The sequence below is a fragment of the Pseudophryne corroboree genome, chromosome 4 (genome assembly GCF_028390025.1).
Source record: "Pseudophryne corroboree isolate aPseCor3 chromosome 4, aPseCor3.hap2, whole genome shotgun sequence".
Lineage (NCBI taxonomy): Eukaryota > Metazoa > Chordata > Amphibia > Anura > Myobatrachidae > Pseudophryne > Pseudophryne corroboree.
The window spans coordinates 794,109,150-794,137,006 of record NC_086447.1 but is presented as its reverse complement, the minus strand read 5'-3'; the positions used below and the strand labels follow the sequence as shown (position 1 = coordinate 794,137,006).

At 47.8% G+C, this 27,857-nt stretch overlaps 1 protein-coding gene across 2 annotated transcripts in view; it reads left to right on the top strand.

The window, feature by feature from the left end:
* Positions 1–5,776, top strand: part of LRPPRC (leucine rich pentatricopeptide repeat containing) — a 491,686-nt gene extending 485,910 nt beyond the window's left edge. For both annotated transcript variants that reach the window (XM_063918355.1, XM_063918354.1), the window contains exon 38: positions 5,558–5,776. In XM_063918355.1, the coding sequence (XP_063774425.1) occupies positions 5,558–5,623 (66 nt within the window). In that variant the 3' untranslated portion in view covers positions 5,624–5,776. The remainder of the gene's footprint in view (positions 1–5,557) is intronic.
* The last annotated feature ends 22,081 nt before the right edge of the window (positions 5,777–27,857 follow it).

Here is a 27,857-nt window from a genome sequence, read left to right as displayed (position 1 = left end):
TCAGTTAGATTTTTGTGCCCGGCCGAGAAGGGTGCACACTAGGGGCTCTCCTGAGCTTCTTAGTGAAAGTTTAGTTTTAGGTTTTTTATTTTCAGTGAGACCTGCTGGCAACAGGCTCACTGCATCGAGGGACTAAGGGGAGAAGAAGCGAACCTGCCTGCTTGCAGCCAGCTTGGGCTTCTTAGGCTACTGGACACCATTAGCTCCAGAGGGACCGAACACAGGCCCAGCCTCGGAGCTCGGTCCCAGAGCCGCGCCGCCGGCCCCCTTACAGAGCCAGAAGCAAGAAGAGGTCCGGAAAAATCGGCGGCAGAAGACATCAGTCTTCAACAAGGTAGCGCACAGCACTGCAGCTGTGCGCCATTGTTACTCAGGCACACTTCGGTCACTGAGGGTGCAGGGCGCTAGGGGGGGGCGCCCTGAGCAGCAATGTAAACACCTTGGCTGGCATAAATACACCACATATAACCCCCAGGGCTATATGGATGTATTTTAACCCCTGCCAGAACTCACCAAAAAGCGGGAGAAAAGGCCGCCGAGAAGGGGGCGGAGCCTATCTCCTCAGCACACGGGCGCCATTTTCCATCACAGCTCCGCTGGAAGGACGTCTCTCTGACTCTCCCCTGCAGTCCTGCACTACAGAAAAGGGTAAAAAAGAGAGGGGGGCCCTAATTTGGCGCAGTTTTGATACTAACAGCAGCTATAAAGGGAAAAGCACATTTTATAGTGGTATTCCTGTCTATATATAGCGCTCTGGTGTGTGCTGGCATACTCTCCCTCTGTCTCCCCAAAGGGCTAGTGGGGTCCTGTCCTCTATCAGAGCATTCCCTGTGTGTGTGCGGTGTGTCGGTACGATTGTGTCGACATGTTTGAGGAGGAAAATGAGATGGAGGCGGAGCAATTGCCTATTATAGAGTTGTCACCCCCTAGGGAGTCGACACCTGAGTGGATGAGCTTATGGAAGGAATTGCGTGACAGTGTCAGCTCTTTACGACAGACAGTTGACGACATGAGACAGCCGGCTACTCAGCTTGTGCCTGTCCAGGGGTCTCAAACGCCATCAGGGGCTTTAAAACGCCCGTTACCTCAAATGGCAGACACAGACACGGATACTGACTCCAGTGTCGATGACGAGGAGACAAACGTGACTTCCACTAGGGCCACACGTTACATGATTGAAGCAATGAAAAATGTATTGCATAACTCTGATAATACAAGTACCACTAAAAAGGGTATTATGTTTGGTGAGAAAAAACTGCCTGTAGTTTTTCCTGTATCCGAGGAATTAAATGAAGTGTGTGATGAGGCGTGGGTTTCCCCCGATAAAAAACTGATAGTTCCTAAAAGGTTATTGGCATCGTACCCTTTCCCGCCAGAGGATAGGGCACGTTGGGAAACACCCCCTAGGGTGGATAAAGCGCTCACACGCTTGTCTAAACAGGTAGCACTACCCTCTCCTGATACGGCCGCCCTAAAGGAACCTGCCGATAGAAAGCTGGAGAATATTCTAAAATGTATATACACTCACACGGGTGTTATACTGCGACCAGCAATCGCCTCAGCCTGGATGTGCAGTGCGGGCCTGGCGTGGTCGGATTCCCTGACTGAAAATATTGATACCCTAGATAGGGACAGTATATTACTGACTATAGAGCATTTGAAGGATGCATTTCTATATATGCGTGATGCACAGAGGGATATTTGCCGACTGGCATCAAGAGTTAGCGCGCTGTCCATTTCTGCAAGAAGAGGTTTATGGACGCGGCAGTGGTCAGGTGATGCGGATTCTAAAAGGCACATGGAAGTATTGCCTTATAAGGGGGAGGAGTTATTTGGGGTAGGTCTATCAGACCTGGTAGCCACGGCAACTGCTGGAAAATCCACATTTTTACCCCAGGTAGCTTCTCAACCTAAGAAGACGCCGTATTATCAGGCGCAGTCCTTTCGGCCCCATAAGGGCAAGCGGGCAAAAGGCACCTCATTTCTGCCCCGTGGCAGAGGGAGAGGAAAAAGGCTGCAACAAACAGCCAGTTCCCAGGAACAAAAGCCCTCTCCCGCCTCCGCAAAATCCTCAGCATGACGCTGGGGCTTTACAAGCGGACTCAGGCACGGTGGGGGCACGTCTCCAGAAGTTCAGTGCGCAGTGGGCCCACTCGCAAGTGGACCCCTGGATCCTTCAGGTGGTATCTCAGGGGTACAAATTGGAATTCGAGACGTCTCCCCCTCGCCGTTTTCTAAAGTCTGCTTTACCGACGTCTCCCTCAGACAGGGAGGCAGTATTGGAAGCCATTCACAAGCTATATTCCCAGCAGGTGATAATCAAGGTACCCCTCCTACAACAGGGAAAGGGGTACTATTCCACACTATTTGTGGTACCGAAGCCGGACGGCTCGGTGAGACCAATTTTAAACCTAAAATCCTTGAACACTTACATACAAAGGTTCAAATTCAAGATGGAGTCACTCAGAGCAGTGATTGCAAACCTGGAAGAAGGGGACTATATGGTGTCTCTGGACATCAAAGATGCTTACCTACATGTCCCAATTTACCCTTCTCACCAAGGGTACCTCAGGTTTGTGGTACAGAACTGTCACTATCAGTTTCAGACACTGCCGTTTGGATTGTCCACGGCACCCCGGGTCTTTACCAAGGTAATGGCCGAAATGATGATACTCCTTCGAAGGAAGGGAGTTTTAGTTATCCCTTACTTGGACGATCTCCTGATAAGGGCAAGATCCAGGGAACAGTTGGAAGTCGGAGTAGCACTATCTCAGATAGTGCTGCGCCAGCACGGTTGGATTCTCAATATTCCAAAATCGCAGCTGATCCCGACGACACGACTTCTATTCCTAGGGATGATCCTGGACACAGTCCAGAAAAAGGTGTTCCTCCCGGAGGAGAAAGCCAGGGAGTTATCCTAACTAGTCAGAAATCTCCTAAAACCAGGCCAAGTCTCAGTGCATCAATGCACAAGGGTCCTGGGAAAGATGGTGGTTTCTTACGAAGCAATCCCATTCGGCAGATTCCACGCAAGAACCTTCCAGTGGGATCTGCTAGACAAATGGTCCGGGTCGCATCTTCAGATGCATCAGCGGATAATCTTGTCACCAAGGACAAGGGTGTCTCTCCTGTGGTGGTTGCAGAGTGCTCATCTTCTAGAGGGCCGCAGATTCGGCATTCAGGACTGGGTCCTGGTGACCACGGATGCCAGCCTGAGAGGCTGGGGAGCAGTCACACAGGGAAGAAATTTCCAGGGCTTGTGGTCAAGCCTGGAGACATCACTTCACATAAATATCCTGGAGCTAAGGGCCATCTACAATGCTCTAAGCCTAGCAAGACCTCTGCTTCAAGGTCAGCCGGTGCTGATCCAGTCAGACAACATCACGGCAGTCGCCCACGTAAACAGACAGGGCGGCACAAGAAGCAGGAGGGCAATGGCAGAAGTTGCAAGGATTCTTCGCTGGGCGGAAAATCATGTGATAGCACTGTCAGCAGTGTTCATTCCGGGAGTGGACAACTGGGAAGCAGACTTCCTCAGCAGACACGACCTCCACCCGGGAGAGTGGGGACTTCACCCAGAAGTCTTCCACGTGATTGTGAACCGTTGGGAAAAACCAAAGGTGGACATGATGGCGTCCCGCCTCAACAAAAAACTAGACAGGTATTGCGCCAGGTCAAGGGACCCTCAGGCAATAGCTGTGGACGCTCTGGTAACACCGTGGGTGTACCAGTCAGTGTATGTGTTCCCTCCTCTGCCTCTCATACCCAAGGTACTGAGAATCATAAGAAGGAGAGGAGTAAGGACTATACTCGTGGCTCCGGATTGGCCAAGAAGGACTTGGTACCCGGAACTTCAAGAGATGCTCACAGAGGACCCGTGGCCTCTACCTCTAAGAAGGGACCTGCTCCAGCAGGGACCCTGTCTGTTCCAAGACTTACCGCGGCTGCGTTTGACGGCATGGCGGTTGAACGCCGGATCCTGAAGGAAAAAGGCATTCCGGATGAAGTCATCCCTACCCTGATCAAAGCCAGGAAGGATGTAACCGTACAGCATTATCACCGTATTTGGCGTAAATATGTTGCGTGGTGCGAGGCCAGGAAGGCCCCTACAGAGGAATTTCAACTGGGTCGTTTCCTGCATTTCCTGCAAACAGGACTGTCTATGGGCCTAAAATTAGGGTCCATTAAGGTTCAAATTTCGGCCCTGTCGATTTTCTTCCAGAAAGAACTGGCTTCAGTTCCTGAAGTTCAGACGTTTGTCAAGGGGGTACTGCATATACAGCCTCCTTTTGTGCCTCCAGTGGCACCTTGGGATCTCAATGTAGTTTTGGGGTTCCTAAAATCACATTGGTTTGAACCACTCACCACTGTGGACTTAAAATATCTCACATGGAAAGTGGTAATGCTGTTGGCCCTGGCTTCAGCCAGGCGTGTCTCAGAATTGGCGGCTTTATCCTATAAAAGCCCTTACCTAATTTTTCATACGGACAGGGCAGAATTGAGGACTCGTCCTCAATTTCTCCCTAAGGTGGTTTCAGCGTTTCACTTGAACCAGCCTATTGTGGTACCTGCGGCTACTAGGGACTTGGAGGACTCCAAGTTGCTGGACGTAGTCAGGGCCCTGAAAATATATGTTTCCAGGACGGCTGGAGTCAGAAAATCTGACTCGCTGTTTATCCTGTATGCACCCAACAAGCTGGGTGCTCCTGCTTCTAAGCAGACTATTGCTCGTTGGATTTGTAGTACAATTCAGCTTGCACATTCTGTGGCAGGCCTGCCACAGCCAAAATCTGTAAAAGCCCATTCCACAAGGAAGGTGGCTCATCTTGGGCGGCTGCCCGAGGGGTCTCGGCTTTACAACTTTGCCGAGCAGCTACTTGGTCAGGGGCAAACACGTTTGCTAAATTCTACAAATTTGATACCCTGGCTGAGGAGGACCTGGAGTTCTCTCATTCGGTGCTGCAGAGTCGTCCGCACTCTCCCGCCCGTTTGGGAGCTTTGGTATAATCCCCATGGTCCTTACGGAGTTCCCAGCATCCACTAGGACGTCAGAGAAAATAAGAATTTACTTACCGATAATTCTATTTCTCGTAGTCCGTAGTGGATGCTGGGCGCCCATCCCAAGTGCGGATTGTCTGCAATACTTGTACATAGTTATTGTTACAAAAATCGGGTTATTATTGTTGTGAGCCATCTTTTCAGAGGCTCCTCTGTTGTCATGCTGTTAACTGGGTTCAGATCACAGGTTGTACGGTGTGATTGGTGTGGCTGGTATGAGTCTTACCCGGGATTCAAAATCCTTCCTTATTGTGTACGCTCGTCCGGGCACAGTATCCTAACTGAGGCTTGGAGAAGGGTCATCGGGGGAGGAGCCAGTGCACACCAGGTAGTCCTAAAGCTTTACTTTTGTGCCCAGTCTCCTGCGGAGCCGCTATTCCCCATGGTCCTTACGGAGTTCCCAGCATCCACTATGGACTACGAGAAATAGAATTATCGGTAAGTAAATTCTTATTTTACTTCTTTTCTGCCAGTAACTTTTCTATTCTGTATTTTCCAGGAAACTGTCCAGTATTATAGAGAAAAGTTGCAGAGGAATCAACCTGAAGATGAAGATGAAGAATAACGTGTTTTGTTTTGTTTTTTTGTTTTTTTTAATCTTCCATGTTTGTCCATATTGTTTTCTTGGGGGGAGGGGTGGTTATACGTGCATTCTGTTTTCTAATGTTAATTTACTATCACAGATCTATGACAATAAATAAGTTATAATTTGGAGAAAGTGTTTTTCCTTTCTTTTTAGGTAGTGATTACATTGATGAAATAATGTCTGCCTCCATTATTCTGGATACTATATTGGGACATTTATAGATTACAGATTTGCTCAGATTGGGGCATGTTCCTTACAATAAATTGGTACACAGAGGTAAAACGCATATTAAAGATACAGCTGTCAGCCCTGGTAACCATAGAAACTGCAAACTAGCCTACAGTATCTAACAATGTGGAGATTGGAATTGGTTGGAAATGCTGGTAAAAAGCAGTTGTACCACCCCGGTTAAACTTACTGTTATCTATGGAAAGTAATAAACAATTACATGTACAAGGTCTCGCTGTTGTGTCTTCAGTAACTCCATACAGCGCAAGATGCCTGGCGTGAGTGAGCCGCGTGCTGATTCATTTGTTATGCAACGCTGCATCGTATCGCTTCATATGCAGATTCAGATTATTCAGCCAAGTCTCCTGGTGCGTCCTAGTGGCATTGCATTGCTACTAAGTTGCATTGTCGGCAAGAAAGATGCCCGCTGCTTGCAGAGTCTCATGGGACTTGGTGTGATGAGAGGGGCTGTTTGACGCGACTGCAGCATTGATGTATGAGGACACCTCTCTAGTGATGTGGCCTCAAATGGCCTGGGTCTCATTTTCAAACTTTTATCCATCAAACACTGAGCAGTGTCCGAAATCTTTAAAAAAAAAAAAAAAAAATCAGCCCAAGTGAATGTTTGTTTGATTAATTTCCCCAGTGTCAATATTTTTATCAAATTAATTTTTTTTTTAAATTTCAAAAAACTTTCACAGATCATATAAAGGATTTTAGATTTTGACCCATGTGTTGTCATTCTAGAATATGTAGAAACCAGGATATACCATTTTAAAATATGGCAGGGGAAAACTAATACATGTACGTTCCTAAGTCATCACATCAACAGGCTTGAACTCCAAACATATTTCTTTTTAATTAATTACTTTTATTTCAGTGCGCTAACTCATTAGTTAAACAAGAACATAAAGAACATTTAAGAGCCGAACACCCAATCAGGGGTGCTCTGAGGGGGGTGGGTCAGTGACAGTCCTGGGGAAGTGACAGCTTCCTAACTGTGTTACTGACCCTCCTAAGCTTCGGCTCTTGTGGTTATCCTCCAACGTGAAATAGCTATGACAAGCCTGGTCTGTTTCCCTGGCATCATTCTTGTGCTTCAAATACAGGCAGCTCCTTCTTTCTACGATGTTCGGCAACTCACTAATTAGCTTGGGGACCCATCGTTCAGGTTGAATTAACAACCTATGTTATTTTAATTACTTTATGCTCTGATGGCATATTACTTTTCTTTAAAGGTGTTGTGACAGTCACATAGTACAGACACATGTAATGTGTCATTCAGTTCAAAAATAAAATGTTTTAAAAATAAGATTTTAAACCTACCGGTAAATCTTTTTCTCCTAGTCCGTAGAGGATGCTGGGGACTCCGTAAGGACCATGGGGTATAGACGGGCTCCGCAGGGGACATGGGCACTATAAAGACTTTAGAATGGGTGTGCACTGGCTCCTCCCTCTATGCCCCTCCTCCAGACCTCAGTTAGAGAAACTGTGCCCAGAGGAGACGGACAGTACAAGGAAAGGATTTTTGTTAATCTAAGGGCAAGATTCATAACCGCCCACACCATCCACACCGTATAACATGGAATATACGAACCAGTTAACAGTATGAAACAAAACAGCATCAGCCCGAGACTGATCAAAACTGTAACATAACCCTTATGTAAGCAAAAACTATACACAAGTCTTGCAGAATTTAGTCCGCACTGGGACGGGTGCCCAGCATCCTCTACGGACTAGGAGAAAAAGATTTACCGGTAGGTTTAAAATCTTATTTCTCTTACGTCCTAGAGGATGTTGGGGACTCCGTAAGGACCATGGGTTATAGACGGGCTCCGCAGGAGACATGGGCACCTAAAAGAACTTTCTAGTATGGTGTGCACTGGCTCCTCCCTCTATGCCCCTCCTCCAGACCTCAGTTAGATCTTGTGCCCAGAGGAGATAGGGTGCATTACAGGGAGCTCTCCTGAGTTTTCTGTAAAAAGAATTTTGTTAGGTTTTTTATTTTCAGGGAGCTCTGCTGGCAACAGACTCCCTGCATCGTGGTACTGAGGGGAGAGAAGCAGACCCACTTCTTAAGAGTTAAGGGCTCTGCTTCTTAGGCTACTGGACACCATTAGCTCCAGAGGGAGTCGGAACACAGGTCTCACCCTGGGGTTCGTCCCGGAGCCGCGCCGCCATCCTCCTCACAGATGCCGGAAAAAAGAAGCCGGGTGAGTATGTCAGACATAAGAAGACATCAGGCGGCAGAAGACTTCAGATCTTCATGAGGTAACCGCACTTCATGAGGTAAGTGCGCGCCATTGCTCCCACACTTACACACACACATGGCACTGATGGGCGCAGGGGGGGCGCCCTGGGCAGCAATAAACCTCGTTTTAGGCAAAAAAGTATGTAGTTAGGCTGCTGAGGCAGTAAACTACGGATCCCCGCCATTTTTTTCAAATTCACGAACGGGACCGAAGCCCGCCGCGCGAGGGGGCAGAGCTTGATCCCTCAGCACTAACCAGCGCCATTTTCTCCACAGAGGCTGCAGAGAACGCTGGCTCCCCGGACTCTCCCCTGCTGAGCATCAGAGGGCTGAAAAAAAGAGAGGGGGGCATATAATTAAGGCGCAGTGAGTGGGGAAATCTATATACATTTATATATATAAAAGCGCTATCTGGGTTTTTTTTTTTCCTGGGTCAGTTGGCGCTGGTGTGTGCTGGCATACTCTCTCTCTGTCTCTCCAAAGGGCCTTCTTTAGGGAATTGTCCCCTTATAGTTATATCCCAGTGTGCGTGGGGTGTCTGTACGTGTCGGCATGTCTGAAACGGAAGGCTTATCCAAAGAGGAGGTGGAACAGATGAGTGGTGTGTCTCTGTCGGCGGTGCCGACTCAGGATTGGATGGATATGTGTCATATGTTAAATGCTAGTGTAGCTTCACTGCATAAAAGACTGGACAAAGCAGAGTCCAGTGCGTCGGCAGGTAATCAATATACGGATTATACCGACTCACAGGACCCGTCGGGGTCTCAGAAACGTCCCTTCTCACAATTAAGGGACACAGATACTGACACGGACTCTGATTCCAGTGTCGACTATGATGAAGCAAGATTGCACCCCAGGGTGACAAAAAGTATTCAGTGCATGATTATTGCAATAAAAGATGTGTTACATATCACTGATGAGCCCTCTGTGCCCGACACGAGGATACACATGTTTAAGGGAAAGAAACAAGTTATAAACTTTCCTCCTTCCCATGAAATTAATGAGTTATGTGAAAAAATATGGGAGACTCCAGATAAGAAACTGCAGATTCCCAAAAGGGTTCTTATGGCGTACCCTTTCCCTACACAGGACAGGGTCAGTAAAGGATCTTGCCATGGGTAAGCAGTACTTTTGCCTGGGGCGCAGCCTTCCGGAGGGCGCCGCACCATGGCAAGATCCGCCGCTGGTCCCCCGCTTTGAAGGGAACCAGACGCTAAGCGTCTAGTTTCCCTTCATGGAGAGGACTGTGCTGTGCGGTGCGCGATGACGTCATCGCGCACCGCACAGCGAAGGTCCTCTCCATGAAGGGAAACTAGACGCTAAGCCTCTAGTTTCTCTTCATGGAGAGGACCTTTGCTGTGCGGTGTGCGCGATGACGTCATCGCGCACCGCACAGCATAGTGGCACAGACACTAGGGGTCATAATTGATCTCTAGTGTCTATACTGTGCTATGGGAGAGACGTAATGTCGTCTCTCCCATAGATCCGAGGACAGACACAACCATCCGAGGACAGGAGAAGAGCGGCGGAGGAGGAGGTCTGGAATCAGGAGCGGGGATTGTAAGTATACTTTTATTTATTTATTTATTTTTCCAGCTGCGCTACAGGGGGCACAAATGGGTGCGTAACTGACCACGCCCCCATATGAAGCCACGCCCCTATTTTTGCCCTAGGCGCCACAAGGGCAAGATCCGGCCCTGGACAGGGTACGTTGGGAATCCTCTCCCACAGTGGACAAAGCCTTAACACGCTTTTCCAAGAAGGTGGCGCTACCGTCCCCTGACACAGCGGCCCTCAAGGATCCTGCGGACCGCAGGCAAGAGATTACACTAAAGTCTATCTACACTCATACTGGTACCTTGCTTAGACCGGCAATTGCGTCGGCATGGGTATGTAGTGCAGTAGCAGCTTGGACGGATACACTGTCAGCTGACCTTGATACCCTAGATAGGGATACAATTTTGTTAACATTAGCTCATATTAAGGACGCAGTCTTATATATGATGGACACTCAAAGAGACATTGGTTTACTGGGTTCAAGAGCCAATGCTATGGCTATTTCGGTAAGAAGAGCCTTATGGATCCGCCAATGGACGGGGGATGAAGACTCAAAAAGGCATATGGAGGTTTTACCTTACAAAGGTGATGTATTGTTTGGGGACGGCCTCACGGACCTGATCTCTACAGCTACCGCGGGCAAGTTGACCTTTTTACCTTTTGTTCCCCAACAGCAAAAGAAACCCCCACAATATCAGATGCAGTCCTTTCGGTCGCATAGATCCAGTAGAGGTCGGGGCTCCTCTTTCCTCGCCAGAGGTAAGGGTAGAGGCAAGAGGACACCTGCTGCGGCTGGTTCCCAAGAGCAGAAGTCCTCCCCGGCTTCCGCTAAGTCTACCGCATGACGCGCATTTGACTATTCAGCCAAGTCTGGGTTCAGTCAGACGTGGACCCTTGGGTGATAGAAATAGTCTCCCAGGGCTACAAGCTGGAATTCAAATAGGTGCCCCCACGCCGATTTTTCAAGTCGGCCTTACCAGCTTCTACCCCAGAGCGGGAATTAGTGCTAGCTGCAATTCAAATGCTGCGTCAACAGCGAGTGATTATCAGGGTTCCCCTGAGCCAACAGGGAAAAGGGTATTATTCAACCCTATTTGTGGTTCCGAAGCCGGATGGTTCGGTAAGGCCCATTTTAAACCTAAAATCCCTGAACCTGTACCTGAAAAGATTCAAATTCAAGATGGAATCGCTCCGAGCGGTGATAGCCTGCCTGGAAGGGGGGGATTTTTTTTTTTTTTTTTTTTAAGTTAGAATTTTTATTGAGAATGATCGATAATCAAAACAGTATCAATAACAAAGTTGTACAGGGTGAGGTAATGAACATGAAGATAACAGGTGTACACATTATACCAGCCTAATAAAGACAGTTCTATGGTGATATAGGCTATCCGGTATTAGCAATATGTGCCCTGTGTAAGTCCGAGTGTGTACTTGATCAGTCTCATCTTATTTTTCATTTATCGGATCAATTCTATATCAAAACAGAGTATAATCCTATGGAGAGTGGGAGCAAGAGAGGGAAAGAGGAGGAAAGGAGAGAAGAAACAAGAAAACGAAAGTTAATAGAGGAGGAACGTTGAGAAAGTTACTTAAAGGGAAGCAAGAGGTTGGGAACAGTCCTCTTTATTGATAACTGAGGGAGGGATAAATGAAGTGCTAGAGGTAATAGTAATGTAAGCAGTATTAGCAGAGTCCGGGCATCATTAAAGAGCGTGCGAGGTACCAAAGAGACCAGGTGTTGTGGAACTGAGCCACAGTGTTATTCCTTAGGCTTGTAATGTATTCCATATTGGCTATGTAGTTAATCTTGGTCAACAGTACAGCCCTGGAGGGTGGTTTATGATCTTTCCAGCATTTAGCGATCAGTGATTTAGCCGCCATGCAAAGTTGCATGGTAAGCTTGTCCTGGGTTTTGGGTAGTGACGGTATGGGGGCGTGAAGCAAAGCTATTTCAGGGGAGAGATCTAGGTTATGCCCGCAGGTTTGAGCAATAAGTGCTCCAACCGTGTTCCAGAAGGGGCGGATAGAGGGGCAAGTCCACCATATGTGAAAAAAGGTGCCCTCCTCTCCACAAAGTCTCCAACACAGGTTTGATGTCGTGGGGAAGATGGAGTGAAGTCTGGAGGGAACCAGATACCACCTGGTGTAAACCTTATAACATGTTTCCCTAATTGCCACACTAATAGAGGCTTTAGCGATGCGCATTCTAATTTCCTCCCATTGATCGTCTTCCAACGGATGGTAGAGATCTGATTCCCAAGCTAATTAATGGGATTCACGGATAGGGGGGTCTGGAGCCAAAATTGAGTTGTATATTATTGAGATATTCTCCTTTTTGCCAGTTGAAAGTAAACACATATGTTCAAAGGAGGTGGGTGGTTTCAAAGGGGTAGTTTTAAGCTGAGATTTGAGGAAGCTAAGAATTTGGACATAATGGTAGTGACACGAGGATGGGATACCAAAGCGTTCTTGAAAATCTCCAAACGAGGTCGGTGCTGAGTGACCTTTAACATGGATAAATCTCGTGACACCCTGGGATTGCCATGGGGCCGCTATTCTTCGTTCGCAGCCTGGGGGGAAGGCAGGGTGATCCCAAATGGGTGATAAGGGTGAGGGGTATGAAGATAGATTGTGGGTGCTGCGGAGTTTGTCCCACAGTCCAAGGGTGAATTTAATCGTGGGGACTGAATAGGCCGAGGCTGGTCTGCATGACCTCGGAATCCATGGAAGAGAGTCGAGGGGGGTACCTTGATATATTGCATTCTCAATATCGACCCATTTTCTGTTCCCTTGGGGGGAATGCCAGGACACTATATGGTTAAGGTGACAGGCGTTAAAGTAGGCCTGAAGATCAGGGTAACCCAAACCGCCTGTGGTGGTACTCTTAGTCAACAGTGTTCGTCGCAATCGAGATTTACGATGAGCCCAAATAAATTTGTTACACAGTGATTGCAGGGAAGCCAAAGTCACTCGGGGCACCCTTATTGGAATGGTCTGAAACAGGTAAAGAATACGAAGGAGGAGATTCATTTTTAGGGCATTGATCCGTCCGATCCATGAAACAAATAAACGGTCCCATTTATCTAGATCTTGAGTGAGAGTCTTAATCATGGGAACATAGTTAGCCTGATATAGGCTGGTGTAGGATTTAGTAATAAATATGCCAAGGTATTTGATAGCCGAAGGTCTCCAAAGAAAGGGGAAAGAGGAAGTTAAAATCAAGTGGGTATGGGATGGAACATTAAATGTAAGGGCCTCGGATTTGGTGTGGTTTATTTTGTAACCAGAGAGAGAACCATATAAGAGTAATTCTTTCTGTAGGTTAGGGAGAGAAATCAGAGGGTTAGAAAGAGTCAAGAACACGTCATCTGCAAACAAAGATATTTTATACGAGTTCTGTCCCACTGTAACGCCCCCAATGTCAGTATTAAGTCTAATTCGGGCCGCAAGAGGTTCAATGCATAGAGCAAACAGTAGGGGTGAGAGGGGGCAGCCCTGCCGAGTACCATTCTTCAGGCTAATTCGAGGTGAGCTCAAGCCGTTGGTCAGGACCGCTGATGAGGGGTTAGAATAGAGAGCCGCTATTGCTGAGATAAAATGACCCCGGAAGCCAAATGCGGATAAGGTAGAAAACAGAAAGGGCCAAGAGATGCGATCAAATGCCTTTTCGGCGTCTAGTGCCAAAGCAATCGCTGGTGTTTTCGTCGAGTTTATTTGATGAATCAAATTAACAATACGTCTGGTGTTGTCTGGGGCCTGGCGGCCAGGAACAAATCCCACTTGATCAGAATCTATTAATGATGGCAGCACAGCGTTTAGGCGTGATGCCAGTATTTTGGCAAAAAGTTTGAGATCGGTATTTATCAAAGATATGGGTCTATAATTTGAGCAATGCGAGGGATCCTTTCCGGGTTTTGGGATTACTATAATGCGGGACGTCGTGGAGTCAGTGTGAAAAGGTGTACCCTGTAGTATTTTATTAAACAGGGCAACCATGTGAAGAATGAGTTGAGGGGCAAAGGTTTTATAGTACACCATCGGATAACCATCCGGGCCGGGTGCTTTAGAAGGCTTCTGGGTTTTAGTGCAGCTTCAATTTCCTCAGCTGAGATATCAACATTGAGAGCAGAGTTAGCGTCCTCGTCTAACCGAGGGAGAGCGCACGTGTCTAGATATTGTTGTGTCTGGTCTGCTTGTGCTAAAGGGTCGGACGGGGGATCAAGGTTATAAAGTGTCTTATAATAATCAAAAAAGACACTATTAATTTTTTTGGGGTCATAAGTAATGTTACCTGAGGGTTGTCTAATAGAGTGGATGCATTGGTTAGCCTTTTTGGCACGTAAGCGATTAGCCAACAAAGTGTGTGCTTTGTTACTTTTGCCGTAAAACGATTGGTTAGCCCATCGAAGTGAGCGCTCGACATTTTCCGCCAAAAGTGATTGTAGGCCATCACGTGCTTTAGAAAGTTCGGCTAGAGTTTTTTTAGAGCGTGTACGTTTGTGCTCCTGATCCAATGTTGCAATGTTATCTGTTAACAAAGCAATTTGGTTTTGCCGGTTCCTCTTACGGCGGGATGCAAATTGGATAATGGATCCCCTGATAACCGCCTTATGGGCTTCCCATATAGTGGCTATACTGCAATCACTTTCTACATTAACCGTGAAGTATTCCCGAAGCTCAGTTTTAATTAAGTCTTGGAACTTAGGGATCTTTAATAACGTCTCGTTAAGTCTCCATGTCGGTCTACCGTCAGGGATATCAAAAATGTCAAATGTCGCAACTAATGCTGCGTGATCAGTCCAGGTAAGTGGGGTTATCGAGGAAGAGCAAGCGGTTCGGGAAAGAGGTGCACAACTTAAAAACATATCAATGCGATAGTACACATCATGTGGATTGGAATAAAAGGTGTAGTCCCTGGTGGTCGGATTAAGGTAACGCCATACATCGAACAAACCAGCCTCGGCCATGCTCCTGTGTAATACTGAGGAGTTTAGGGTTTGACTACTACGCAAAGGGCCGGATCTGTCCATGTTTGTGAGAGCCATATTGAAGTCACCTCCGACAATTGTTTTGCCTCGTCTATATGAGTAAAGGTCGTGAAAAAACTTACGGAAGAATTTAGATTGGGCAGTGTTTGGAGAGTACAGATTAGCCAAGGTAACCTCCTCGTGTCCAATTTTTCCTCTCACCATTATATAGCGTCCTTCATTGTCGCGTTTACAATCTAGGAATTGAAAAGGGACTGACCCTCTTACTAAGATGGCCACCCCATGTCTTTTTGCTGTGTGATTGGAGTACCAGGCCATGGGAAATTGTTTTGATGTCAGGGAGGGGTGGGAGTCCGATTTCAAGTGTGTCTCCTGTAAGAAAATCACGTCACCTTTTAATGTTTTAAGAGATCTGTGGAGATGAGAGCGCTTCTGGGGAGTATTCAGTCCCTTGACGTTAATGGACAGGCATGTTAACGGCATGGTTGCAACAAGAGAGGGAGTGGTTCGCTGGAAGTCTTTAGGAACTCGGACTCTGCTAGGGTGGACGAGAAGAACAGAGAGGAAAAATAGAAAGGGAAAAATGGAAATGTATATTACTGTATACGAACAATATTTAATAATTAGGTCTATCCGTCTGTGAATACAGAGATGTCAACTTGCAATGGTACTGTAACGGGGACCTAAGAGAGGAAGAAAATAGGAGAAAGAGAAACAAATAAGAAAAGAGCAGACGTAGTATCCAGTAGGCAGGATACTCGGCTGCCAAGGTTGAGCTCTAGAAAATAGAAAGAGCTCACTTGCGGGATACAAATGCAGTGTAGCAAAAGAGGGTATTAACCCACTATGTTTAAATGTACCTTTGATCCCTATGAGTCGGGGGAGGATGTATCAAGACAGGGCACTGACGCCCCCCACCCGAAACCATTAATAAACAAAAAGACTGGACCGTCATGTAGCTAACTGAAACTTAACACTGGGGCGGAACATCCTAGATACAAAGCGCTAAAGAAAAAATGATCATATTTCAGCTAGTATCAATAGAATAATAACATTAGAGCATACAGTAAAGTCGCAGAGACAGGCTCCATGGCGTCGGAAGAGGAGTCAATCCAGAACCCCATCCACAAGGCCGTGTCTCCGTCCCGCCGACCAGACCAGCGAAACAACAACGTAGCAATACGTGAAGTATAAAGATCCGCCAACAGGAACATTGTGTGAAAAAGGTAAAAGGGTCGTTAGTGTACAAAAACGGTATCTAAAACATGGATTACATGGCAGTTGAGCAAAGTTGAGGACAAAATCAAGTATACTAAACGTTACATAAACACAGAATTTAAACGTAAACGTAAGGAGCATCACATCTATGAAGTAGCAGCTGGGGACAGCTGCAGCTTTCGAAGCAGCTTGTCCCCTTCATCAGGAGAGCGGATGGTGTGAACTTTGCCATCAATCTCCACAATGAGGCGAAAAGGAAAACCCCAGCGGTACTTGTAACCATTGTCGCGCAGTGTGGAGGTAACTGGGCGTAGGTCACGCCGTTTAGCAATGGTCACCCGTGACAAGTCTTGGTAGATCTGAATCCGGGAGTCTTCGAATAAAATTGTGGTTGAATTCCTGCACGCCAGTGTGATACTATTTTTAATCTTGAAGGACAGAAACCGGAGGATAACATCGCGGGGAGGATCCGAATCCTTCGGTTTAGGTCTCAGGGCGCGGTGCGCTCTCTCTATCGAGATGGCAGAATCCGTAAGCGACGGGACCAAGTGAAGGAACAAGCGTCGAAGGTATGGTTCCAGTTCGGATGCTGAGACCGATTCGGGGATATTGCGGACGCGTAAATTATTCCGTCTCTCGCGATTTTCGCTATCCTCAACTTTATCCTTAAGGAGTTCCAGCTCGCTGGATAGGTAGCTCATGTCCTCGCCCACTTGTTTGCGGAAATTTTGTTGGTGGTCTTCCCGTGATTCCAGCGCAGTTGTGCGGGAGTCTAGAGCCGCCATATCCGATTTTATTTCCCCGATCGCTGACTGGAGAGCTGTCGTGAAAGAGTTCTTAAGGTCTAAGATCATGTTCTGAAGGGATTGAATGTCCGCCTTGGTTGAGGGTGCATCCGTCTGATCCATATTGGGGGTAGGCATCGGTGAGGATGGAGATGAAGATTCAGACAGTTTTTCCCGGCGTGAGAAGTGTTGCGTGATATCTTGTGAAGCTCCCGGTTTCTTTGCTCTGGTGTTCGCTCTGCTCATAATATCTGGTAGGATTAAAACGTCCGTTTAAGGATTGGTATCAAGAATGGTCCACTTGGATGTTACGTGTTCAACAGTTGGTCCGGGTGAGGGGGAAGTCAGGCATCCGTAATATTACATCATTTACAGGACCTAGGTCCTATTTATCTGTGAAATCAGTGAGAGGGATCCCCAGGTGAGCGTCCCGGTTTATTACACCCCTTTCCCTGAGTATATAGAAAGGTATATCAGCTTCTGCAGGGTTAATGATCTGGACTGCTAAAACAATTGAGATAGAGCTGTTAAAGCAAGGAGCTTATTTCCATATATCTCCAGCAGGGGCAGCACAGGTCAGAGAAGAGGGGCCTGTCCTGCCACCTCCAAGATGGCCGCCGTCGGCAATGTGCAGTGTGTTTCCCCACGGGTTCTCACAGCCTTGCCTCCGTGGGTCCAAGCCAGCCCGGTGCTCCTGGTCTCCTCAGCGCCCTCAGCCAGACCGCCTCTGATACTTTCGCGGCCCGCCGGCTGTTCGCAGCGATGCAGCGCCTGACTTCCGACAGACGCCACATCCAATATGGCTGCCGCCACCGGACCTCCGCAGCGCTGCTCGTCTCCGGCCCTGCCACTCCCGGGGCTCCCGTGCTCACCTCGGCCTCCCGTCCAGGTCTCCCCAGGCAAGGGGCACACAGCAGGGCAGCGGGGTAAGCTCCTGTACGTTTTTTAAAGCGGCCGGAATCGATCACTCTCGGGCGGGGGAGGAGATAAATTGAGGTCCCGGGTTCATCTCCTAGGGAGGGCCGCAACCTGCAAGCACAGGGCAGGCCTGTGCTCCGGCTCCGCAACTCGCTCCCCAAGTGTCCCCAGTCGTAGGGATTAATATGGGATTATATAGAGGTGGTGTAGGCAACGTGAGGGCTATTTTAATGTGTTATAGGGGCTCGATCCAGCAGGAGCTCCCCGGAAGGGGGGGATTTTATGGTGTCACTGGACATAAAGGATGCTTACCTTCATGTCCCCATATATCTCTCTCGTCAGGAGTACCTGAGATTCGCGGTACAGGAGTGTCATCAGTTTCAGACGTTGCCGTTTGGGCTGTCCGCGGCCCCGAGGATTTTCACCAAGATAATGGCGGAAATGATGGTGATCCTGCGCAAGCGAGGAGTCACAATTATCCCATACTTGGACGATCACCTGATAAAAGCGAGATCAAGAGAGCAATTACTGGAGAACGTGTCACTCTCTCAGAGAGTGCTTCAACAACATGGGTGGATTCTCAATCTACCAAAGTCACAGTTGGTTCCGACAACTCGACTACCGTTCCTAGGCATGATACTGGACACGGAACAAAAGAAAGTTTTCCTCCCGTTGGAAAAAGTCCAGGACCTCAAGAACATGGTCCGAGAACTACTAAAGCCGAAAAGAGTGTCCGCTCATCAATGCACTCGGGTTCTGGTGAAGGTTCCATGCAAGGACGTTTCAATGGGATCTTCTGGACAAATGGTCAGGGTCCCATCTACAATTACATCCAAAAATAACACTGTCCCCCAGGGCCAGGGTGTCTCTTCTATGGTGGCTACAAAGTGCTCACCTTCTAGAGGGTCGCAAGTTCGGCATTTAGGACTGGATCCTGGTAACCACGGACGCGAGCCTCCGAGGATGGGGAGCAGTCACCCAAGGAAGAAATTTTTAGGGACTATGGTCAGACGAGGAGTCCTGTCTACACATCAACGTGTTGGAGCTAAGGGCCATATACAACGGCCTTCAACAAGCGGAGAATCTTCTTCGCAACCTACCGGTTCTGATTCAATCGGACAATGTCACAGCAGTAGCTCATGTGAACCGCCAAGGCGGGACAAGAAGCAGAGTCGCGATGGCGGAAGCCATCTAGGATTCTTTGCTGGGCGGAAAATCACGTAAGCGCTCTGTCAGCTGTCTTCATTCCGGGAGTGGACAACTGGGAAGCAGACTTCCTCAGCAGACACGATCTCCATCCAGGAGAGTGGGGACTTCATCAAGAAGTCTTTGCAGAGATAACGGGTCTCTGGGGAGTTCCTCAAATAGACATGATGGTGTCATGCCTTAACAAGAAGCTTTGGAGGTATTGTGCCAGGTCCCGGGACCCTCAGGCAATAGCAGTAGACGCTCTGGTAACGCCATGGGTGTTCCAGTCGGTCTATGTGTTTCCTCCGCTTCCTCTCATCACAAAAGTGTTGAGGATCATAAGACGAAAAAGAGTACAGACATTACTCATTGTTCCAGACTGGCCTCGAAGGGCCTGGTACTCAGATCTTCAGGAGATGCTCACAGAAGATCCTTGGCCTCTTCCTCTAAGAGAGGACCTGTTACAGCAGGGGCCCTGTCTGTTCCAAGACTTACCGCGGTTATGTTTGACGGCATGGCGGTTGAACGCCGGATCCTAGCGGAGAAGGGTATTCCGGAGGAGGACATACCTACTCTAATAAAGGCTAGGAAGGAGGTGACGTCAAAACATTATCACCGTATCTGGCGGAAATATGTCTCTTGGTGTGAAACCAAGAATGCTCCTACGGAAGATTTCCATCTGGGTCGTCTTCTCCACTTCCTACAGACAGGAGTGGATATGTGCCTAAAGTTAGGCTCTGTTAAAGTACAGATTTCGGTTTTGTCAATATTCTTTCAGAAGGAATTGGCTTTTCTTCCAGAAATCCAGACTTTTGTAAAAGGAGTACTGCACATCCAGCCTCCTTTTGTTCACCCAGTGGCACCATGGGACCTGAACGTGGTGTTGCAGTTCCTTAAATCACACTGGTTTGAACCCCTTAAAACGGTGGAGTTAAAATTTCTCACCTGGAAGGTGGTCATGTTGTTAGCCTTGGCATCTGCGAGGCGTGTGTCAGAATTGGCGGCCTTGTCTTACAAGAGCCCTAACTTGATTTTTCATGGGGATAGAGTGGAATTGAGGACTCGTCCTCAATTTTTACCCAAGGTGGTGTCTTCATTTCATATGAACCAACCTATAGTGGTGCCTGTGGCTACGAGTGACTTGGAGGATTCCATGGCCCTGGATGTAGTCAGGGCCTTAAAAATGTATGTAGCCAGGACGGCTAGAATTAGGAAAACAGATGCATTGTTTGTCCTGTATGCTGCCAACAAGATTGGCGCACCTGCTTCGAAGCAGACTATTGCTCGCTGGATTTGTAACACGATTCAGCAGGCTTATGTTACAGCTGGATTGCCGTTACCGCATTCAGTAAAGGCCCATTCCACTAGGAAGGTGGGCTCTTCTTGGGCGTCTCGGCATTACAGCTTTGCCGAGCAGCAACTTGGTCGGGGTCAAACACTTTTGCTAAATTCTACAAGTTTGATACCCTGGCTGATGAGGACCTAGCATTTGCTCAGTCGGTACTGCAGAGTCATCCGCACTCTCCCGCCCGATTGGGAGCTTTGGTATAAACCCCATGGTCCTTACGGAGTTCCCAGGATCCTCTAGGAGATAAGAGAAAATAAGATTTTAAACCTACCGGTAAATCTTTTTCTCCTAGTCCGTAGAGGATGCTGGGCGCCCGTCCCAGTGCGGAAAATCTGCAAGACTTGTATATAGTTATTGCTTACATAAGGGTTATGTTACAGTTAGAACCGGTCTTGGACCGATACTGTTGTTTGTTCATACTGTTAACTGGTTAGGTGTATTCCAGGTTATATGGTATGATTGGTGTGGGCTGGTATGAATCTTGCCCTTAGATTAACAAAATCCTTTCCTCGTAATGTCCATCTCCTCTGGGCACAAGATCTAACTGAGGTCTGGAGGAGGGGCATAGAGGGAGGAGCCAGTGCACACCATACTAGAAAGTTCTTTTAGGTGCCCATGTCTCCTGCGGAGCCCGTCTATACCCCATGGTCCTTACGGAGTCCCCAGCATCCTCTACGGACTAGTAGAAAAAGATTTACCTGTAGGTTTAAAATCTTATTTTTCTCTTACGTCCTAGAGGATGCTGGGGACTCCGTAAGGACCATGGGGATTATACCAAAGCTCCAGACCGGGCGGGAGAGTGCGGATGACTCTGCAGCACCGATTGAGCAAACATGAGGTCCTCCTCAGCCAAGGTATCAAACTTGTAGAATTTAGCAAAAGTGTTTGAACCCGACCAAGTAGCTGCTCGGCAAAGTTGTGATGCCGAGACACCTCGGGCAGCCGCCCAAGAAGAGCCCACCTTCCTAGTGGAATGGGCCTTTACCGAATTTGGTACCGGCAATCCAGCCGTAGAATGAGCCTGCAGAATCGTGTTACAGATCCAGCCGGCAATAGTCTGCTTAGAAGCAGGGGCGCCAACCTTGTTGGCTGCATACAGGACAAACAGTGCCTCTGTTTTCCTAATCTGAGCCGTCCTGGCTACATAAACTTTTAAGGCCCTGACTACATCAAGAGACTTGGAATCCTCCAAGTCCCCCGTAGCCACAGGCACCACAATAGGTTGGTTCATATGAAACGATGAAACCATCTTAGGCAGAAATTGAGGATGAGTCCTCAACTCTGCTCTATCCACATGGAAAATCAGATAGGGGCTTTTGTGAGACAAAGCCGCCAATTTGGACACCCGCCTCGCAGATGCCAAGGCTAACAACATGACCACTTTCCAAGTGAGAAATTTCAACTCAACTGTTTGAAGAGCTTCAAACCAGTGTGACTTAAGGAACTGTAACACCACGTTAAGGTCCCATGGTGCCACTGGGGGCACAAAAGGAGGCTGGATGTGCAGCACTCCCTTTACAAAAGTCTCGACTTCTGGGAGAGAAGCCAATTCCTTCTGAAAGAATATAGATAGGGCCGAAATCTGTACCTTCATGGAGCCTAACTTCAGGCCCATATCCACTCCTGGTGGAAATCTTCCGTAGTAGCATTCTTGGCTTCACACCAAGAAACATACTTCCTCCAGATACGGTGATAATGTTTCGCCGTCACCTCCTTCCTAGCCCTTATCAGCGTAGGGATGACTTCCTCCGGAATACCTTTCCCAGCTAGGATTCGGTGTTCAACCGCCATGCCGTCAAATGTAACCGCGATAAGTCTTGGAACACGCAGGGCCCCTGCTGCAACAGGTCCTCCCTGAGAGGAAGAAGCCATGGATCTTCTGTGAGCATCTCCTGAAGATCTGAATACCAGGCCCTTCGAGGCCAATCTGGAACAATGATTATTGTCTGCACTCTTTTTCTTCTTATGATTCTCAATATTTTGGAGATGAGAGGAAGAGGAGGGAATACATAGACCGACTGAAACACCCATGGTGTCACCAGGGCGTCTACCGCTACTGCCTGAGGGTCCCTTGACCTGGCACAATACCTCCGAAGCTTCTTGTTGAGGCGTGACGCCATCATGTCTATTTGACTTGTTATCTCTGCAAAAACTTCTTGATGAAGTCCCCACTCTCCTGGATGGAGATCGTGTCTGCTGAGGAAGTCTGCTTCCCAGTTGTCCACTCTCGGAATGAAGACTGCTGACAGAGCGCTTACGTGATTTTCCACCCAGCGCAGAATCCGTGTGGCTTCCGCCATTGCCACTCTGCTCTTTGTCCCGCCTTGGCGGTTTACATGAGCCACGGCTGTGACGTTGTCTGATTGAATCAGAACCGGTAGTTCGCGAAGAAGATTGTCAGCTTGTCGTAGGCCGTTGTATATGGCCCTTAATTCCAGTATGTTGATGTGTAGATAAGCCTACTGGCTTGACCATGTTCCCTGAAAATTTCTTCCTTGTTTGACTGCTCCCCATCCTCGGAGGCTCGCGTCCGTGGTCACCAGAACCCAGTCTTGAATGCCGAACCTGCGACCCTCTAGAAGGTGAGCACTCTGCAGCCACCACAGGAGAGACACCCTGGCCCTGGGGGACAGGCTTATTTTCTGATGAATTTGAAGATGGGACCCGGACCACTTGTCCAGAAGGTCCCACTGAAATGTCCTCGCATGAAACCTGCCGAAGGGGATGGCCTCGTAGGTTGCCACCATTTTTCCCCAGTACTCGAGTGCATTGATGGACTGACACTCTTTTCGGTTTTAACAGGTCTCTGACCATGTTCTGGAGTTCCTGGGCTTTTCCATCAGGAGAAAAACCCTCTTTTGTTCCGTGTCCAGAATCATGCCTAAGAAAGATAGCCGAGTCGTTGGAACCAACTGTGACTTTGGTAGATTTAGAATCCAACCATGTTGCTGCAGCACTCTTAGGGAGAGCGACACGCTTTTCAGCAACTGATCTCTCGATCTCGCTTTTATCAGGAGATCGTCCAAGTACGGGATAATTGTGACTCCCTGTCTGCGCAGGAGCACCATCATTTCCGCCATTCCCTTGGTGAAAATCCTCGGGGCCGTGGAAAGCCCAAACGGCAACGTCTGAAACTGGTAATGACAGTCCTGTACAGCGAATCTCAGGTACGCCTGATGAGGGGGATATATGGGGACATGAAGGTATGCATCCTTTACGTCTAGTGCCACCATAAAATCCCCCCCCCCTTCCAGGCTGGAGATAACTGCCCGGAGCGATTCCATCTTGAATTTAAACTTTTTCAAGTACAGGTTTAGGGATTTTAAATTTAGAATGGGTCTGACCGAGCCATCCGGTTTCCGGTTTCGGGACCACAAATATGGTTGAATAGTACCCCGTCCCCTGTTGAACTAGGGGAACCTCGACAACCACTTGTTGACACAGTTTTTGGATTGCAGCTAAAACTATCTCCCTTTCTGGGGAAGAAGCTGGTAAAGCCGATTTGAAAAACCGGCTAGGAGGCACGTCTTCGAATTCCAGCTTGTAGCCTTGGGATACAATTTCCATTGCCCAAGGATCCACGTCTGACTGAACCCAGACGTGGCTGAAGAGTCGAAGACGTGCCCCCACCGGCGCGGACTCCCTCAGTGGAGCCCCAGCGTCATGCGGCGGATTTAGTAGAAGCCGGGGAGGACTTCTGCTCCTGGGAACTTACCGTAGCAGGCATTCTTTTCCCTCTACCCTTACCTCTGGCGAGGAAGGAAGAGCCCCGACCTCTTCTAGACTAATGTGACCGAAAGGACTGCATCTGATATTGTGGTGTTTTCTTTTGCTGTGGGGGAACATAAGGTAAAAAGGTAGATGTACCCGCTGTAGCTGTGGAAACCAGGTCCGCGAGACCTTCTCCAAATAAAACCTCACCCTTGTAAGGCAAAACTTCCATATGCCTCTTTGAGTCGGCATCACCCGTCCATTGGCGGGTCCACAGGGCTCGCCTAGCAGAAATCGCCATGGCGTTGGCTCTCGAACCTAGCAGCCCAACGTCTCTCTGAGCATCTCTCATATATAAGACTGCGTCTTTAATGTGACCTAAGGTCAGTAAAATGGTATCCCTATCTAGGGTATCAATGTCAGCTGACAAGGTATCTGCCCAAGCTGCTACAGCGCTACAAACCCAACGCTATTGCCGGTCTGAGCAAGGCACCCGTATGTGTATAAATTGATTTTAAGGCAGTCTCCTGTTTGCGATCAGCAGGATCCTTGAGGGCTGCCGTGTCTGGGGATGGTAGCGCCACCTCTGTGGACAAGGGCCTTGGTTAAAGCCTTGTCCACCTTGGGCGAGGATTCCCACCGCAACCTGTCCTGTGCCGGGAAAGGATACGCCATAAGAATTCTATTGGGAATCTGCAGTTTCTTGCCTGGAGTTTCCCAAGCTTTTTCAAATAACTCATTCAGCCCATGAGATGGGGTAAAAAGGTTACCTCAGGTTTCTTTTCCTTAAACATGCATACCCTCGTGTCAGGGACAGAGGGGTCATCTGTGATATGCAAAACATCTTTTATTGCAATAATCATATAATGAATACTTTTGGCCACCCTTGTGTGTAACCTCGCATCATCGTAGTCGACACTGGAGTCAGAATCCGTGTCGGTATCAGTGTCTGCTACTTGGGACAGTGGATGTTTCTGAGACCCAGAAGGGCCCAGTGACACAGTCAAAGCCATGGATTGACTCCCTGTTTTATCCCTGGACTCTGCTTTGTCCAATCTCTTATGTAATAAAGACACATTTGCATTTAAAACATTCCACATATCCAACCAATCAGGTGTCGGTGTTGCCGACGGAAACACCACAATCATCTACTCCACCTCCTCCTTAGATGAGCCTTCCGCTTCAGACATGCCGACACACACGTACCGATACCCCCACACACTCAGGGATATATCTATATGGAGACAGTACCCCCAATAAGGCCCTTTGGAGAGACAGAGAGAGAGTATGCCAGCACACACCCAGCGCCACCGGACACTGGAATAAAATCCCAGTTAGTACAGCGCTTTTATAGAAATGTATATATAATTACACTCACTGCGCCAAATAAATGTGCCCCCCCCCCCTCTTTTTTGCCCTCTGTAACCGTGTTCAGCAGGGGAGAGTCCGGGGAGCCAGCTTCTCTGCAGTGTGCTGTGGAGAAAATGGCGCTGTTTAGTGCTGGAGGATCAAGCTCCGCCCCCTCAGCGGCGGGCTTCGGTCCCGCTCAAATTATTTATACTGGCGGGGGGGTTTTAACATACCGCCTCCGCAGTATCCAATCTATATGCCAGTGTCCCTTGAGATTAATATTGCTGCCCAGGGCGCCCCCCCCCCCCCCTGCGCCCTGCACCCCTACAGTGCCCACTGTGTATGTATGTGTGGGAGCAATGGCACGCAGCGTTACCTCAGTGAAGATCTGAAGTCTTCTGCCGCCTTTGAAGTCTTCTTTCTTCTTAATATTCACCCGGCTTCTATCTTCCGGCTCTGTGAGGAGGACAGCGGCTCCGGGACGAACGGCGAGGGTGAGACCTGCGTTCCGACCCTCTGGAGCTAATGGTCTCCAATAGCCTCAGAAGCAGAGCCTATCATTTAAGTAGGTCTGCTTCTCTCCCCTCAGTCCCACGATGCAGGGAGCCTGTTGCCAGCAGTGCTCCCTTAAAATAAAAAACCTAACAAAAAGTCTTTTTCAGAGAAACTCAGGAGAGCTCCCCTGCAGTGCACCCAGTCTCCTCTGGGCACAGGATCTAACTGAGGTCTGGAGGAGGGGCATAGAGGGAGGAGCCAGTGCACACCCATTCTAAAGTCTTTAGAGTGCCCATGTCTCCTGCGGAGCCCATCTATACCCCATGGTCCTTACGGAGTCCCCAGCATCCTCTAGGACGTAAGAGAAAATGATAATATGAAATTCTGCAAGTGAGAGACAATTTTCATCCCTTTAGCTCTCTGTCCACTCTTAGCCATCAATTAGATAAGGGTGTTTCTACACTTGTGGAACACCCTGTATTATCCATATGTATTCAAAGTTTATCAGAGCTGTCTGAAGGACAGGTTTCCAGTTTTAGTAAGTCTTGAAAAAAGCTTGAAGGGGGAGATGTATCAAACCTCACAAGGAGAAGTTACCCATAGTAACCAGTCAGATTCTATCAAGCACTTATCTAGTACTTTCTATAAAATGGAAGCTAGAACATTGGTTGTTACAGGTGACACTTCCACTTTTCCTTTGTAGAAGGTTTGATCAGTCCCTTAAGGTGCTAAGCTAGTTTTCAAGGTGCAGCCAGTAATGAAGATAGTACTGACCTGTCTGTACAGGAAAGTCTGTTTAATAAAATAGGTGGAAGTAACGTTCTTGTCGCATTGATAGGAGTAGACCTAGTTTTGTCTTATGTTGGTTTTGTTTTGTTTTTTTGTTTGTTTTTGTTGTTTTTGTTTTTTTCCTGTTTGTGAAAGTTAGCAATGTAATTTGCATCAGACCCAGTCACCTGTACGTGACATTCACTTGCTGGATGAAAGAAAGCAGAGGCACAATTTCAAAATAAAGAGTTTATATTGCAACATTTGAGCTTTTTGCAACTTTGCATTTTAAATAAATAAATTCAAAAAGTTCCTTTGTTTGTAAAAGAGCTTTTACCAAACTCAGGCCAAAGGTACTGCAGGAACATGACCCATGGAACGATTATAAAACAAATTATATACTGTATTTGGTCAGTCAAGACCTTTTGGATTAAAAAAAAATGCCAGTCAATGTGGCTGGTATGTTTTTTTAAATATAATGAATTCATATTTAAATTAAAACAAATTGTTGGCAAATAAAATGATGCATCAAACCATGTATGTTCCAGCTAATAGGCCGAAACCATCTGTATTTCCTATGTACAGGAATATTTAATGTTTCTACAGCAGTCAGCCTGTGATGTTTGAGGGGCAGTGTCAACCCCATTATGTATAACATTATCACTACTTGTGAAGCAAAGACACTTTGATGGGTCAGGTTACTGTATGTGAAATTTGCTGACGCTGATTTACTTTTATTTCTGATTATGTTTTCTATATGTAATACAAATAGGACAGGACACTTTTGCTAGTCGCTAGCAATGTATTTAACACGTTTGCAAAATAGATTCTGTAATGTGCTCCACTACAATAGCTGTGGTGTGCGCTATTCGTGTTGTATATAGTGCTAAAAAGGAGATTTATGGTAAGAACTTACCTTTGTTAAATCTTTCTGCAAGGTACACTGGGTTCCACAGGGTTAACATCAGGGTGTAGAGTTGGATCTTGATCCGAGGCACCAACAGGCTAAAAGCTTTGACCGTTCCCAGGATGCTTAGCGCCTCCTCCTCTATAGCCCCACCTCCAGCTACTGGAGCTCAGTTTTGTTAACCAGTCCAATGCAGTAGCAGGTAAGGGAGACGACAACAGTTAGTAGCCACATACACTACATTCTCACGACAGGAGAAGGTACCAGCGGCTAATGCCATACAAACCCAAAGAAGCTCAGTACGTCAGGGTGGGCGCCCTGTGGAACCAAGTGTACCTCGCAGAAAGATTTAACAAAGGTAAGTTCTTACCATAAATCTCCTTTTCTGCAGCGGGGTACACTGGGGTTCCACAGGGCTAACATTGGGGATGTGCTAAAGCCGTTCCTCATGGGAGGGGACGCACTGTAGCGGGCACAAGAACCCAGCGTCCAAAGGAGGCA